At 35.9% G+C, this 15,839-nt stretch overlaps 1 protein-coding gene across 6 annotated transcripts in view; it reads right to left on the bottom strand.

The window, feature by feature from the left end:
* Positions 1-15,839, bottom strand: part of ESRRG (estrogen related receptor gamma) — a 686,396-nt gene that overhangs the window by 170,518 nt on the left and 500,039 nt on the right. For all 6 annotated transcript variants that reach the window (XM_072647831.1, XM_072647828.1, XM_072647830.1 and 3 more), the window contains one exon: positions 5,786-6,201. In XM_072647831.1, coding sequence (XP_072503932.1) covers positions 5,786-6,188 — 403 coding nt within the window. In that variant the 5' untranslated portion in view covers positions 6,189-6,201. The remainder of the gene's footprint in view (positions 1-5,785; positions 6,202-15,839) is intronic.

The following is a 15,839-nucleotide window of genomic DNA, read 5'->3' as shown; positions in this document are numbered from 1 at the left end:
AGCTGTAAAATGAGGCGATTGACTACAATAGATGATGATAGTAATAATTAAATTACATTTCGACACTTGAAGTTCACAAAATATTTTATGCAGAATACTCCTGAGAAAGTAAAACATAATGTTACCCATAATTTACAATAAAAAAAAAATTGTTGCTGAGAAAAGTTAATCACTCAACCTGATCACATAGCTGGAAATGGGGGTTACTCTAAGCTGGTATTCTTGCCTACAATATTCTGCAATTATTTAAGGGTACATTTCCTGCACTGACAATCTATGAATCCATTTTTAAAATCCATGTGTCTAGCCTTTTTTGTAACTTTCTAGATTTAACTGCAATTGTAAAAAATTAAATATTCATAACATTGCTCCTTAGACAGTAAAAAGTGTTTTCTCTCAATGAATATGATAAACTAAAAAGGGTAGAGGGTCTATAACAATGGCTGATCTCTCATAGGATGAATATATTTTATGATTCAAAAATCATACCCAGTAAAGATACTTCTTTGAAGCAGTTAAGGAGCGCATTTCCTGGCCTTGGATTCAGGAAGATCTAAATTCAAATCTTCCTCCTTCAGGCACTTACTAGTTTTGTGATCCTGGGCAAGCCATTGAAACTCTCTCTGCCTCAGTTTCCTCTCTTGCAAAACTGTGAGGATAAAACCTCACAAGGTTGTTGTGAAGATAAAATGAGCTATTACTTAGGAGTCTGACCCGTAACAAATGTTTATTCTCTCCGCCTTCTCCCTAATCATATGGTTTGGGGTTTGTCAATATTTCTGATGGGAAAAAGGTAGTACTAAACCTCAAGAGGGAGTGATTCCTTTGGCACAGATCAATGGGTAGATATCCTAATTTTTAAAGGGCCTTTTTCCTTAAAAGGTAAAACATATAAAAATGCTGCTGCTATATGAATAAGTTACAAATGTGTTCTTTATGATTCTCTTGCCTCAACCCACATACACATATTTACTGGGCCAAAGAAAAAATGTCAGCAATAAAAAATTTTAGCTTCCAGTCAGCAAATAACATTTACTATAGACCAACTGTATGCAAAGTTCCATGCTGTGAACATTCATTGCATACAAGAGGAACAAAAAGGATGGTTTCTACTCCTAAGAACAGATGTGACTTCAGTGATGAAGACTTACAGCTAGGGTTCAAAAGAGCTGACCTGAGGAAAGACTTATCTAAGCCCTTTCAGTGTTACAGCTGGGGCAATTTCCCCTCTGATACCTGCCTAAGTGATACAGTAATTGCAAAGATAATCTAGTGATACTGCTAATTTCAACAAAATTTTCATTTATCTTCCTACTAAAATAGGGGTAGAAGGACAGAAGGATAAGATCAGTGTAAAGACTTGAAATTATAACAAAGCCAAAACGTGAAATAGCCATTGCTGGGTATACGAAGACATACAATTTAATTTTTAACATTCATTGCCATAGATCTCATGCATTAAATGCTGAAATATTAAAATTCTGTTTGGTGACAAATCAGAGTTGGGAAGTAGAGTCCTAACCACTGCATTATTCTACCCAATGCCAAACACAGTGATTATACAGTCAAGGATTTTGAACTATAATAAGCCTCAGAGATTATCTAATCCAACCCAATCATTTTTAAAAAAGAAACTGAAGTTTCTACATGTGACCATATAGTCATGGTCACATAGAGACAAAGCTCAGTGGTAAAGCTGACATCTGAACCTGGGTCTCCTGATTCCAAGGCTAGGGCTCCTTCCACTGAACCACATTACCTCTCCTTTTTGTAATTAATATTCTAAACAAAGAATCAGAAATTTAAAAAATCTCTACTCATTGATGGTTAAAGACAATTTTAGGGTAGAAATATCAACAATGCAAAACTATTAAATATTTGCATAAGGAAAGAAAAAGATAAATTAAATTGTTGTTGCAATTATGAATCTGTACAAAGATGGAGTATGTAGATATTAGTGTTATCTAAAAAGCTCTACTGTATTGGTCAGCAAAATCCTGACTTTGATTTAACTTTGTGTGCTGATCCATTAAAACAGTATTGCAATAACATAGAAATATTCAATAAGCAATAAGCAAAATACACCACTGAAATCTATGATTGTCTTTCAGAACTAAAATACCACATTTAGTTTTGAAAATTACACTTCCCTTCAATATATGTTCTTTTGCCTTAAAGGAGTAAATGTGTTTTTGCAGGCCTGGAACTTGTTAGAATAAAAGATATAATACTGAATAAAATGTCTTAAATAAGATTAAGATGAGAGAAGAACTACACTCGCCAAACGGAAATGCCTTTGGATGTATGCGTCCTTCAATGAAGTCAACAGAATTTGCTTGGGTATCAAAGAAGAGAATCAGGTCTTTTTTCACCTCTCACCCCTCCAAACAAAAAGAAAAAAAGGAAAAAAAAAGTCTGGGCTTATATAACTTCCTGGCTTAAAGGGTAATTAGATCCCAGAAAAGCTAGTTCTCAGGGGAAGTTGCATAATATCCGACCCCCCAGAGAACTTGAAGAGGGTATATAGCCATCTATCTGTCAGAGAAAGTTTACTTTCAATGCTGCCTAAAGGTAGGAGCACAGACTCCACAGACTTCAGGGTCTAATTCTTTGATTCTATCACAACCCAACATTTAAGCCACTTTTGACATTTCAGGCGTTCTTATCATTTGTTATTGTCACTACTGCCATTGACAAGAAGAGGGGAATTTTATAATCTGCCTCATAATTACCATATTAATTATTACATTCCTCTTTCACAATTTTAATCCCTTTATTTGCCTCATTGCATTTTTTTTGGCTCTCTGCGAACCATAGAGTGATGCCTGCTGATGTAGCTAGCAGGATATCCTTAATAAAAGCTGCCCAGCTGTCAGTTATAAGTCCAGCCAGTTGGGCAAGTCCAGAGAACTAATCTGGACAATGACATCTCTGTCTTCGGGTGACTACAGTATGGGGTAAAACTGGACACTGTATCACTGAACTTTATTCAATTAAGCTTTCCTGGTGGTATTTCAACAACCTGAGTAAGTTATAGTCATCACAGCAAAAAAATTTAATTGTTCCTATTCTACTTACTGTTAATTAAATAAAGTACCTATCTATGAACACATCACCTTAAGAGAAAAATTTACATTTTTAATTCTTAAAAAAAATTATGTCTAAAATTCTGATAGAAACTGGAGCTTTCCAAAAGGCATTTAATCCTTTGATACACGTTGCCATCATAACTCTTGTAATTTTTGTCTATCCAGAAGATTAAAATAAAGCTAAGAATATAATCAACAAGGATGATTAGTTTAAAAAGCAAACAAAATCTTTATATCTGAAGTGTATACACTCACTTTTTGATTGCCAGGAAACAAGTTTGGATCTTTGGAATTCCTTAAACATTCCACTAAATTACTGCATTAACTCTGTGGAAAAGTTTATCTGTGAATCCCTTGTATCTTATTGTGTCTGAACCAACTTTAAAGTTACCCCTATACCACTTGAAAGTAGATTGCCAACTTTCTGAAATGTGCAAGTGCCTATTATGAGTGAGCAAAGAGGAGAAATATGGGTTTTCTCATGTACAATTTTATTGCATCACTTTTCTTCAATGAAACACCTTCCTGTCTCCTGAGTTAGCATCTTGTCAACCAAACAAACAAAAGAGAAAGCATAGCATCTTACAACAAAATGAAAGGCAGCATAGCATAAGTTTGACCATCTAGATCATACTCACTCAATATCCAGGAAAAAACTGATGTTGGCCTTTTCATTTTTTTGCTTGATTTTGGACCAATGTAGTACAAACAGACAAATCCTTTAGGTAAGCAGAAATTGTAACTAGAAAGATGACTCAAGAAAAATTTAAGACAAAATTTGAAGGAAGACTTTTCAATTGTCAAGTAACATTGTCACTTGAAAAACAACAGAGAATCCCAACCTTGCCATGAATCAGTACCAGTACAAAGTGAGGTGATTTGTCGTTGGTTTTCAACAATAATTAAAAAACATCTGTGAGGTTCTTGATGTTTGCTTTAAAATATAAATGGGGTTTGTCAGGCCTTGGAATCTAGAATATAAATTTAATTATTCCGGGCAGGGCCTACATAGAGACTTTTGCTAGTGTGAAATTCATCCCAAAACATCCATTTTATATAAAAAGGAGGTGAGAGAATGCAATAAAATGCTATTAAGCACCCCACTGTGTGCAAGGCACTGTGCTAAAGCATTTCACAAATATTATCTCATTTAATCATTAGACAGACACGTCCAGAGGTAGGAAAAATCTCAACTTAAAATCTAAACTACAATACCATTAGATTTTTACATAATCTAAATTAGCATTGATTAAATGCTATTAGGATTTCTGGATTCTGTTAGAAATGTATTTATAGAAGGCAAATAAATCAGGCTACTAATTTGAACAGAGTACTTATTTTAAACTGTCTCAGATCTCTAGCACCTCAGAGTTAATTTTGAGTTTCTGTAATATGTTTGGTTTAATTCAAGTTATTCAGCTTCAATAAATACACTCAATTCTGCTTCTCATAGAGGAAACTATGTACTACTTGCAAACTCCTTCCAATAAAATCTAAGCTCTTTGAGGGCAGGCAGTATTGATTTTTTTTGTTTATCTTCATTGTCCAATAACAATGCCATGTATAAAATGTTTAATAATTTTTATAAAATTTATAATATTTGATTAAGAAATATTTATCAAATTACCTTCTGTTTGCCTTATTAGTACTGTTTAATCCTACAAGTAAAAACTTAATCTAATGGCGACATTAGAATGGCAGGTCTGTTTTGTAAAGGAGAGAATAGAATATGGACTATAAATAAAAATCAATTCAAAACAGATATTTATAGGAAAAATAATTAGAGAATATTACTGTATAAGTTTTGGGACAAACATAAGACAGACTAAAACGGATTTCTGGATCATTAGTTAAAACTATTTCTCTGAAAGACTTACACTTAAGCGTTCACACAACTAAATAAAACACAATATTACAAATATTTGGGCACAGTGCATAAAGTTTTAGCAAAGTATCTGCTAAAGTATTGAAAAAGCTATATAATAAGCATGAGAAGTGGAATTCAAAACTTTCTAGGGCACTTCACATAGGATATAATCCGACATTATTTGAGAGTAAGGTTATATTATGAAAGGTTCTTAAAGGTAAAGGGCCAGTAACTAACATACTAATGCATTAGGCACTTCAGCTTTATATTTTGAATTTTTAAAAACAAATTACCTTTCAGAAAAGAATAAAACAGATATACTTTGCAACGTAATGGTCATGGTTCTATCTCTGTAAGGAGAAAAAAAGTTTTGCAGACAACTTTCATTTTTATACAACAAGAGAGCATATTTGGGAAAACAGGACGCATAGAAGGTGGGGATCAGTGATGAGCACAGAATTATATAGGTTCAGTTATCTATAATGTATAGCCAACAAAAAGGCTGGCACATAAATCTTAATGCTTATTCAAGTGTCACAGTGACAGAAAATATTTACAATTTCTATGCTAACTTCAGTTACATGCAAAGTTTCCAATCTCTTCCTTATTACTTTCTAAAAATGAAGGTTGAGATGGTAAAAAAAAATGCTTCAGTACAAAGTTTTTTCAGTGCATCATTTCCCCCACCCCTACTCAGACTTAGCTAATTTCTATGACATAGTCGAAATTGACTGATGAGTGTGAAAACATGGAAGAAATGAAAAAAATTAGGATAGATGATGGGAGAATGGACAATTCCCACCTGAGTGGGAAATACATTGATACTAACCTTGAATTGTCCTCTTGAAGAAGGCCTTGCAGGCTTCACATGAAGCTACCCCATAGTGGTATCCAGAAGCAATATCACCACACACCAAGCACAGTCTCTTGGGCATCGAATTGAGCATGTATTCACACTTGGTCTGCGAATCTTCTGCAATGGTGCTGGAGCAATCATCATACCGTTTCCTGACAGGACCGTTACCTCCAAGGACAGGGGCAGAAGGGTACAGAGGTGGTGAGTCAAGTCCATTCTGATGGCCATTCATGGTTGAACTATAGCTCCCGCTGGCGTCGGATGAGCCACCGGGGCTGTGGTGGTTGATGCTATCCGTTAAGGAGGCAGGGCTTGAGGGTTCCGTCTTGATATATGACGAACAGCTAGAATCAATGTGTCGATCTTTGCTTGACATTCTGCAGAGAAGCCTGAAGAAGAGGAGAGAAGAGAAAGGAAAGAGAAAGATGAAGAGGCAGATATGAATACAGAAAGATAAAAGGAAAAAGAGGAGAGAAGAGACACACGTAGTAAAGAAAAGAGAAAAAATTCACATATTGAAGACATTGTTCTTTAAGGGTGACTTTTAAGGGCTAAAAGCACACATCACTCATTCATTAGTCAATATCTCTTGTTTAACATGAAGGTGATCGGCATAAGGTCATGACAGAGCTATATCAAGGCTCCTGACAGAAGAGTCATTCCCACCACCCACCACCATTTTAAAAAGTTTTCCTCCTTCAAATCGAGTCAGTTTCAAGTCAACTCTCTGAATCTAAAATGGTCAAATGAGCAGCTGGGGATTTTCAAAGTCTATTTTATCTGCAGACTTTAACTTATGGCCGCTGAATTTTCACTTGTAGATTTTTTCAAACCACAAATCATACAAATCGTATGAACATAATCCAACTTTTATTTAATTGATGAATGCTTGGTTTTGTGAATATTGTCAACAACTTCCATAAATATACTCTGTCTTTTATTGATATGACTGTGAGAATACGTATTCAGAATGTTTTCTTTATGAAAACAGCTTCATTTTATATACATACCTATATACACACATACATCTATACATACACACATCTAATACTACAAGGATCAGGAAGACCTGAGTTTATATCAGTCTTCAGATGCTTACTTACTATGTGAGCTTACAAAAGTCACTTAACCTCTGTTGGTGTTGGTTTCCTCAACTGTAAAACAGGGGTAATAAATACCACCTACCTTGTACGGTTGGTGAAAGGATCAAACAAGTTAATACTTGCAAAGCACTTAGTAGAGTACCTGGCACATAGTAGGCATAATATAAATGCTTACTAAATTCCTAGACAAAAATCCAAGGCAATGACTAAGGATATTTTCCTAAATATACTCTTCCCTGCTTTTGATTTCATAAAAATCCAAAAGAAATAGCTCCTGAAAATGATCACATATTAGCCTTTATCATAAGACTAAAACATTAATAATCATTCCCATCTATCCCATGGCAACAGGATTATAGAACCTGACAAGTTACTTCCATAAAAAGGAAATTGATGAACTACTGTCTTGACTTTCTATACCTGCCTTCCTGTCTTTAAAAAAATTCACTCACAGAACAACTCTTTTATCTAGGAATAAACCCTAACTATCTCTTACCTTCTTGTCACCCCATCCCTACTCCCTGCTCACCAACGGGGTGTGGGGGGACAGAAGACCAAAATTACCTTCCCCTGCAGGGGCCATAAACCTTCCCTTTATCTAAACCTATCATCATTGTCCACTGCCCAATTCCAACCAAGCACAGGACCATCATTGTCAGTTGGATGGTGAGTCCCTCATCCACACCTATACTGAAGGTATCCCAGATGTACTCCACTTTGACCCCTGGACCTATTATCCTCTTGGTCAGGAACCATCTGCCTTACCATTTCTCCCCCGACGTCCTCAGGGCCTTACCATCTGCCCCATTTCTTTTTCCTGCCAGAACCTAAGTACTACCTGGCCCTTCCATCTGCTATGAACTGAACATGAACGTGAGTGCTCCTTTATACGTGTCTCTTCCAATTAGAATGTGAGCTCTTTGAGAGTAGGAATGGTTTCACTTTTCTATTTTTATCCCAAGCATTTCAGCATAGTGCTTTGCACATAGCAAGTGCTTATGAATAAATGCTGCTCAATTCCTTTCTTTCCCATCCTCATAAGCCAATGAATTTCTAAAAAGATCATTAGATGATCTTCCATTTTTCTCCTACCATGTCATAGTTCAAAACCCCTTTTAGAAAACCTTCAGAGAAAACACTAGGGTGAGAAAAAGTGCTATCTAGAAAGAACTTCCTTTCTAGAAGAGACCATTTGAAAAGTCATAAAACTTTGGGAAATCACTAATATAATAATCAAGAGAAAATAATTTACTCTTTAGCTAGAAAACTAAGATTCTGTAAGTTCACCAGTTTGGTCCTCTGCTACCTATCTCTCAAATGCCCATGTTTCTTTTAAACACAAGACAATGGGATTCTTTAATTGTCTATGTTTACTTTACCCATGTAGGTAGTCTACTTCAGATGCCAAGCACCATGGAAAGAATCTACACCTGAAATATATTTATTCTTTTCTTTCCTTTTCTTTTTTTTTTGCAAGGCAGATCAGTGTCAAGACATAAACAAAGGAAAGGGGAAATTAAAACCTACAATCATAATTTTCTTTTGCTTCCGACCACCCACTTGTGTTGTCCTTTCCTCAAGAACTAGAAGAAAAAATATTCTTCTTGCCAGCCTGAACTAGCTCGTCCTTTCCCTTCTGCATCTGCTGCCTTGTACCCGTCACTGTTAATGAGCATTGTAATTAATAGATAGCTCTCTCTTGTCCCCCTGCTTGCACTCTAGGCTAAGCACTTTTCTCAAGTCAACGTTTGAAAGAAAGCGGGTCGGCACTGACTTACAGCAGCCCTGCGAATTCCTTTTAATTTAGAGCACTTACACCACCACTTCACTTATTACCTTATAATTACTGGACTACTCTCACATACATTATGATCTTAGACTAGAGTTAGAAATTATTAGGGTACTAAAACATGGTTGCTCTCCTTTCCTCTCTCTGGCACTGAATTTTCCACAGCTATGATTAAAAATATCAATTAACTCTTTCACCATCTGCCCACAAGGTAGAGTTTTATGGAGTGTAGTTGCTGTAAGATGCTTTATCGTCAAGCACACGATTTTTCTCTGGCTCTTGTCTTGCTTTTACTCCCTTTTTCCCACTCCCTGCAAATAAAGCTCATTTTATCATCACATTCCCTACATTATGCTTTGACCTACGAACCTTGCTTATGAATTTTCAGTCTTTCAAGGAATCATTTCTTCGAAAGCAACCTGTGATATTGTACTTCTAATCCCAGAACAATTACTTGCCTACATCAGACTAAGTCAGCAGCTAATTACTTGTCAAAATACATGGTTTTCCATCCCTTGCAAAACTTCACTCAAACTTGACAGAACTCAAAATATTAGCTCACAATTTTGCCATAACCTTTTACAGATGTGTCCACATGAAAGAGGGTAATATGGAAACAAAAGCATATTGAAAGTTGTGGCGTCTCAAATTAACCAAGGTCTGACCCCTCTCAACAAGCAACTGAAAGGGAGCAAGCTAGATGAAGGGTTATCAAATGAGAAAGTTCTGAAAGCTTATGACTAGGGAATCAACTTTGCCATCTTCTTTTCCTAAAAAGACATGTCTAAAATGTGATCAAGAGGGTAGCACTATTTTTCAGTGATGTCTCCTGCTTAAATATAAGAAACTGAAATGGCCACCCACACCTGCTGCACATTGACCTGCGTTGAGTCACCCTCACCAATGTTTGGAATGAAGCCGAAATGAAATCTTAGGAAGAGCATAGTTGCCTCCTAATTACTACTTAGCTCATTACACTGAAGACTTCCTAGACACCATTACATTATATCCTAAAACTACAGTAGGGTCTTAATTCTCTCCCTCTCTGTCTCTGAGAGTCTACAGCTCTATTATTCAAGCCTGAAATATTCACAACTATCTATAAATTCAATTGTCAGCTGGTGGGTTTTATTCTAGACCTCACTTCAATCTAAAATTAGAGGCACTAAAATTCACATTAACTCTAAGAGGAATGTAGTGAATAAGACTTTATTTCAAAAGAACACCTTTTTGTCAGAAAGAGCCATTTTCAAAATGATGGCTTTATCTGCAGCCAAAGAGAATAAGCCCAATTCCACAATGTGCTGTTAAGGCAGAATTTTTCGGTCACATTGGATTAATAAAAAAACTAAATTTAGTTAAGGATTATGAATAGAAATAACGTTGAATAAATGCAGGCAATATTTATTTTAAAGACTTGGTATAGTTGTTTCTATTTTACTATTAAAGGAGAAATGAAAAGGCAGCAGTGAGCCCCTCCAGCTCTCAAAACACTTTTTTTGAGGAACAGTTCACATTCATATAGTGACTTGTGATTTATAAAGCTCTTTTCTCACAACAACCCAGGGAGGAGAGCACATTTAGGATAAACCAAAGGAAAAGAATGGCACTGGGCACAGTTATTAATTACTGGCATTTTATTTATTATGACAGAGACCTCTGCAGAAAGAGTTACACAAACTCAAGAGAAGACTTAGAGCTCAGCTTAAACTATACTTATACACAATTCTGTACCTGGCCTATCCTAAGGCTCAGGCTGAGTGCAAGGAGGAATTCGATCTTAGATCTTAGAAATTAAACATCATGGAGAAAGAACATATCTCATTTACCAAGAATGATTAATTTATTAATAAATAGTTCTGCTTTAAAGATCTCATTTCTGAACATGACTATCATCCCATGTTCTTCAATTCACAGAGGTGACCCAAAGTAAGTAAATAAACCTTTTTATACACCAAGTTTTTATCTGCAATCAAAACACAATGTCTTAATTTAACAAATAGCTAACTTTCCCAATGAGAAAGGGAGAATTTTTATTTTATTTACTAATTGTCATCACTGAAAACCCTTGGACAGAATTCTCCCCACACAGAAGTCACCAAGCAGCTGTGAAAGTTTTCATGTGTCTCATGAATAATCTATGTAAGGGTTCTTAACGGGAAAGAACAACTCATAAGTAGATTTAGGATTCTCACTTTACATGAAAGGGAGAGAGAAGGAGAGAGAGAGACACACACACAGAGACAGAGACAGAGACAGAGAGAGAATGAATTAGACATTTTTTTATTATATATCAGCTTTAACAATACCAGTGGTACTATATTAATGAGACAGATAAAAAATGTGGCTGAAATGGTTCTTTTCACTTATTCCACATACAATAATGTGTACAATTTCAAACCCTTAACTATGACCAAGTGCTTCTCAAATTTATTTGTATCTGCGTTGCCGTGTAAAAGAAACTGAGACATGGTGCAATAAATAAAGTCAGTTGGTCAACAAGCATTTATTATTATGATTCAGGAGCTATACTATGCTCAAGAAACACAAAGAAAGGGAAAAAGAGGGCCTTGCTCTCCATAATCCAGTGGGGGACACAGCATGTAAATATATATGTTTAAGATATATTGTATAAAATAAGGTGAGCTCAAACAATCTAAGCTGAGTATTTAAAGTAGCCAGAAAAGCTAGAAGACATAGGTGAGATTCCAGGCACAGGACACAGGGGGACGCAAATGCACATGTGGGAGTGGCACTGGGGGGAAGGGGCAAAGAGACACTATAAGTCAGTGAATTAAGACAGTAACATGCTTGTAGAGGAATAAAGTATAAAAAGACTGGAAAGGGAGGGAGAGGTTAGGTTGAAATAGGCTTTAAATTCCGAACAGAGAAGTCATCTAACTTGAGGATTGTGACTATCCACCTACGGCTGAAATTACCATTTAAAGCAGGAAAAACATGCTAGGATTAACAACGGTACCATATAAAAATTAATCAGATCATCATTTTTAGTGTTTGTAAAAACAGGCTTGTAGTAGCCTGGCGGTTTGTCACATAGTTGGACATGTTCTTCTAATGTCTAAAATAAAGTATCAAAGAGGGGAAATTTAGCAGTCTACCGTTCCCTTAATACACAATCTCAAAGATTATCATCCCACCAGCTCTTGTTACCAGGCTGAGTTACAATTTCAGGCAAAGCCACTTTACAATGAGCATTTTCTCTTCTGTTCGAACTAATTGCACTCTAGCAAAGTGGCAAAATGTGAATCACTTAGTGGGAAAATGGGCAACAGCTGCTATTGTCAAAGAATGGTGATGCTGAAGAAAGAGAAGGCACTGAATGAAGTGTCATGTCAGAAATCAACGGTGCAACGTGTGATTTGAGAAAACATGACTACTTTACAGAGACAGGGTGTCATTATGGCATCACAGTAATACGATGCTTTGACAACTGCTTGGTCTAACATATCATCATTGCATTAAGGTACACTGGCTTAGTTGGGGAAGGAATAGAAAGGATTTTTTCTTTTAATAAGAAATATCTTAAGGTCTGACTAGTTAACCTAATGGAATCGATCATTAATTATAAAAGTAAGCATTGCTAATCCAAACCAATGTACGTGCATACTCCAAAAAAAAAAAAAAAACCAACTCTGTTTTTATATAAGCTTCTTTTAATATATATTGAGGCTAATCTAATGAGAGATACTGCAGTATAAGAGGAAATTGTTTGGTGATAATGCTTCCTAAATACAGCTCCCCATATTCCTTTTCTTCAATGGATACCATTACTCTACTTCATTAGTACAGCAAGAAAGTAGCCCCTGTTCCACCACCCATAAACACACACCCCGAACTTGTGTCCAACACACTGATGGGAAGGAATTGTAGGAGTGGAGTTAGTAAACTAGGTCAGCACCTGACAGGATGCAAACCCGGGCCCAAAAGCTGTCCCTAAAAGTCTAACTCCAGTTGTCTGCTTCTCTCGTACTTAGAGGATAAGGCACCTAAATTCTGCACTTCTGATACATTTCTTTCCATGCATCCAAAGGAAGATTTCCCATGTCCTCTAACTCCATACATATGAACAAAAACATGATGAGCAAAGGCCTGAATGAAATCTTAAATGCATTTAAGTGGTGTAATAACAGCTTACTGTCCCATCTCTGTTTTGTGCAGGTGCAAGGAAAGTGAGAACCTAATATAACCAAAATCAAGCTAGGGAAGACAATCAGCTGCTGAGGACAACCCTAGAAGTGAAACTCCAGAGGAAAATCAAGTACACTTAAGAGACTAGCCAGCTTCTAATGATAATACATTGGAACTGTCTCTACATTCACACACACACACATGTGCATGCATGTGTGTGTGTGTGTATGTGTATGTGAGTGAGAGAGAGAGAGAGAGAGAGAGAAGGCCCCATAGGATCCACCAGCATCCCGTATAAACAACTCATAGTCTTAAACCTCCTACTGATAACCCTATTAAATTACTTAGACTAATTTAGATGTAGAGAACTGCAGTTGCTTCTATTTGCATTATGTAGTGATTTCTTACGTTCCCTGCTTGATAAACTTTATTAATGGGAAAGAAATGGTGCTGTGATATCACAGTGCATTGCATACTATGACTGTTGACAGGTTCTCTATTTAAGGATTCGATCTGATGCAGAAAAGCTTAGTAGTGTAATTTATCCTTAGCTCATTTTCTTGGACCTCTTTCAATTTAGGGGTAAGCATCTTATGTTTATAGCTTTAAATACTGTAAATGGGGAACTAGCAAATCAATAAAATTGTTAAATGCATATAATACTGGGTAATTGCATACATGATGTTTTGCATAATTAACTGTCTGAAGTGTTCCTTGATATAATAGGTACTCACATAGTATGGAGTAACCTATAAGTCTATAAAATATATGCATTTTATATGAACTGAGATTACACGTAAAAATCTCAGTCTAATCATCTAAGTTGGGCTAAAGAGAGAGAGAGAGCTATCTTTCATGGGCAAGTCTAAATCAATTCTTATGGAATTACACTATAACTAACATGATATTTCTCTGATGATCACTATTATCTTGATTACATTGAACGTATCAAAAGAAAAATACATATCAGATTAAACAAACAACCGGCATTTAATCAATACTATTGAGGCAAATTCAGAGTTTTAACAGATACATATACATACACACTAATGCACCTGTAATCAAATACATCCTCAGTACAACCCAACGGCATGACATCTATAGATCTAGAAATACAAACATGAAGAAAGACAAAATATGCACAAGGGCTATTATTTTAACCACTTACTCCCCAGGAATCAAAAGCCTTATTAGTACACCTGACAGCCTAGAGTCAACAAACTAAGTAGGAAAAATGTCACTGGCTGCCATGCCCAATTAAAGGCAATGGAATGAGAAATTTCCAACAGGAAAGCAGTTGGCAATGAGTTGAAGAAGCACAGAAGGAATAAATCCTCAAAACCAAGCCCTGAAGACCTAAAACTGAATCTAACATTTATTCCTTTCTGGAGATTTACTTCACTATTAGCAGAACTCCTATACAGGAGGCTTTCCACAAAAAAAAAAAAAAAAAAAAAAAAAGTTCTCTGATTTCCATAAGTCTCCAATTTCCCAAACAGAAATATGCATCACTAAATTTTCTTGTGTCCAGACAATTCAGATTGCAAGCATCCTAAGGAAGGTGACATCTTAAAAAAAACAATTCTTAGTGGTATAGAAATGAAAAATTGTGTATACTTTTGCATAGTAGGAAAAAAGGAAACATCCAGCCCATACTCTCTAACGGTGAAGACCCTCACTAAGGGTATGATGCATATACTTTTATAGCATGATATTCAAATTAAATCCTAGTTACTGGAAGTTCAGTCTATCTGAATTCTTTGTGGCTTGCTTCCTCCCCCACCAGTATCCTGTGAACAGTCATCAAGACCAGATGTCAGAACCTTAACAATATCTCCCTCTTCCTCCATCTCTGATAGAGATATATCTATATAGAGATATCTATCTATATAGATACAATAGACATATCTGTAGGTAGAAATATCTGTCTATCTCAATCTATACAAGTACATTTATGTCTATAGATATGAAATGTTGTCAAGGTTGCACTATAATCCTAAAAGATGTTTAGATACCCATATTTATATCTATAGAGTGTGAGCACTTATATGTACACACACACACACACACACACACACACACACACACACACACACACACACACACACACACACCCCAAACACAGTCACTCCAGTTTGCAAATGGCATTAGACTAACTTGGTGAAGTCCCAGAACTTTCAGAGTCTCCAAAATTTGATTCGAAAGTACTCAAAAAAGTCTGGTTAACAATCCATTTGGCAAAAAAACAAATGGATAAAGAATATCTCTTCTTTAAACTATGTTTTGTGGTTCAACACACAGCCCATTGAACGGGTTCGTTAGCATGTATATAATGGAGAGACACTATAAAAAGAAAATGAGCTGAATCCAAAATTAACTAGAAGGATGAAGATGGACTGAACTACTTTTGAGAACTTGCAGAATACCTTCAAACAACCAAGTTTCTGCTTGAAACAAAACCAATCTTACCTAGGGGTGCTATAGAAAAGTGAATCGTAGAGTACCACACTCCCCAAATAAGTGATTTACCTGTTAGAAGTACAAGGACCAAAGTGTGATGCATGGTAAATATAAGGGCTATAAAAATAATTATGTTAATTTAATACAAAATGCAGCTTAAAAGATATTCAAAAAATATACAAATAGAAAATAAGCTGGGATGGTCACATAGCAAGAGTAAAGGTTAAGAAATGGAAACTCATTGTGTCACACCCAGGGATGAAGTTAGAAGAACAATCAATTAGGCCACAGGATGAAAAGATGTTTGTTTACAAATGACCTGTTGAAGGAGGTACCCGCTGTAAGAAAAAATTAAAATTAATCAATCTACGGATTTCTCAGGGAAAGCAAGAAGTCGGATTAATTCATTTCATCCTGGGTCAAAATGTATAAAAACTATGGAGTTGAGGAAGACGTAGGTGAGGAGAAAAGGAAAAGTAGATAAATGCCAAAGAAAGGACTGATTTGAAAACTGAAGGAAGCACAC

This window comes from Notamacropus eugenii, chromosome 2 (genome assembly GCF_028372415.1).
Source record: "Notamacropus eugenii isolate mMacEug1 chromosome 2, mMacEug1.pri_v2, whole genome shotgun sequence".
NCBI classification, from domain to species: Eukaryota; Metazoa; Chordata; class Mammalia; order Diprotodontia; family Macropodidae; genus Notamacropus; species Notamacropus eugenii.
This window is presented reverse-complemented; position numbering and strand designations above follow the sequence as displayed.